At 28.2% G+C, this 461-nt stretch overlaps 1 protein-coding gene across 1 annotated transcript in view; it reads left to right on the top strand.

Annotated features, from left to right (window-relative positions):
• Positions 1-436, top strand: part of LOC119594106 (sialin-like) — a gene marked incomplete at its 5' end in the record, with an annotated part of 16,514 nt that extends 16,078 nt beyond the window's left edge. The window contains 1 exon segment of the mRNA XM_037943163.1: positions 13-436. Coding sequence (XP_037799091.1) covers positions 13-62 — 50 coding nt within the window.
• Positions 437-461: the final 25 nt, after the last annotated feature.

Genomic DNA, 461 nt, shown 5'->3' with positions numbered 1-461 from the left:
TCTTTTTTTCAGTGGAGAATAAACTCAAAATAGAAAACGGCTTCGCTCACGACTCGAGATGACCAAGAAGTTGAGTAATGGAAATATTGGTAAATAAAGTAATGAAAATATTTTTAAAAAAAGTAAAGTAATGCCAAATAAAGCAATGAAAATAATGATAAATGAAACAATGAAAATAATGATAAATGAAACAATGAAAATAATGATAAATGAAGCAATGAAAATAATGATAAATGAAACAATGAAAATAATGATAAAGTCATGAAAATAATGGTAAATAAAGTAATGGCAGTGTTAGCAATGGTGCTGCTTCTAGTGATAACAAGTACACTCAAACAGACATCGCATATAGTCAGTCGCAAGTCAGTAAATATCCAAGAATTTTATTTATGGGAAGCTTTGTGAGCTGTTCTTAATAAACGTGTGTCTTTTTAAATGTCTTTTGAAAACCTTTTGAAACT

Source organism: Penaeus monodon, chromosome 33, assembly GCF_015228065.2.
Source record: "Penaeus monodon isolate SGIC_2016 chromosome 33, NSTDA_Pmon_1, whole genome shotgun sequence".
NCBI classification, from domain to species: Eukaryota; Metazoa; Arthropoda; class Malacostraca; order Decapoda; family Penaeidae; genus Penaeus; species Penaeus monodon.
This window is presented reverse-complemented; position numbering and strand designations above follow the sequence as displayed.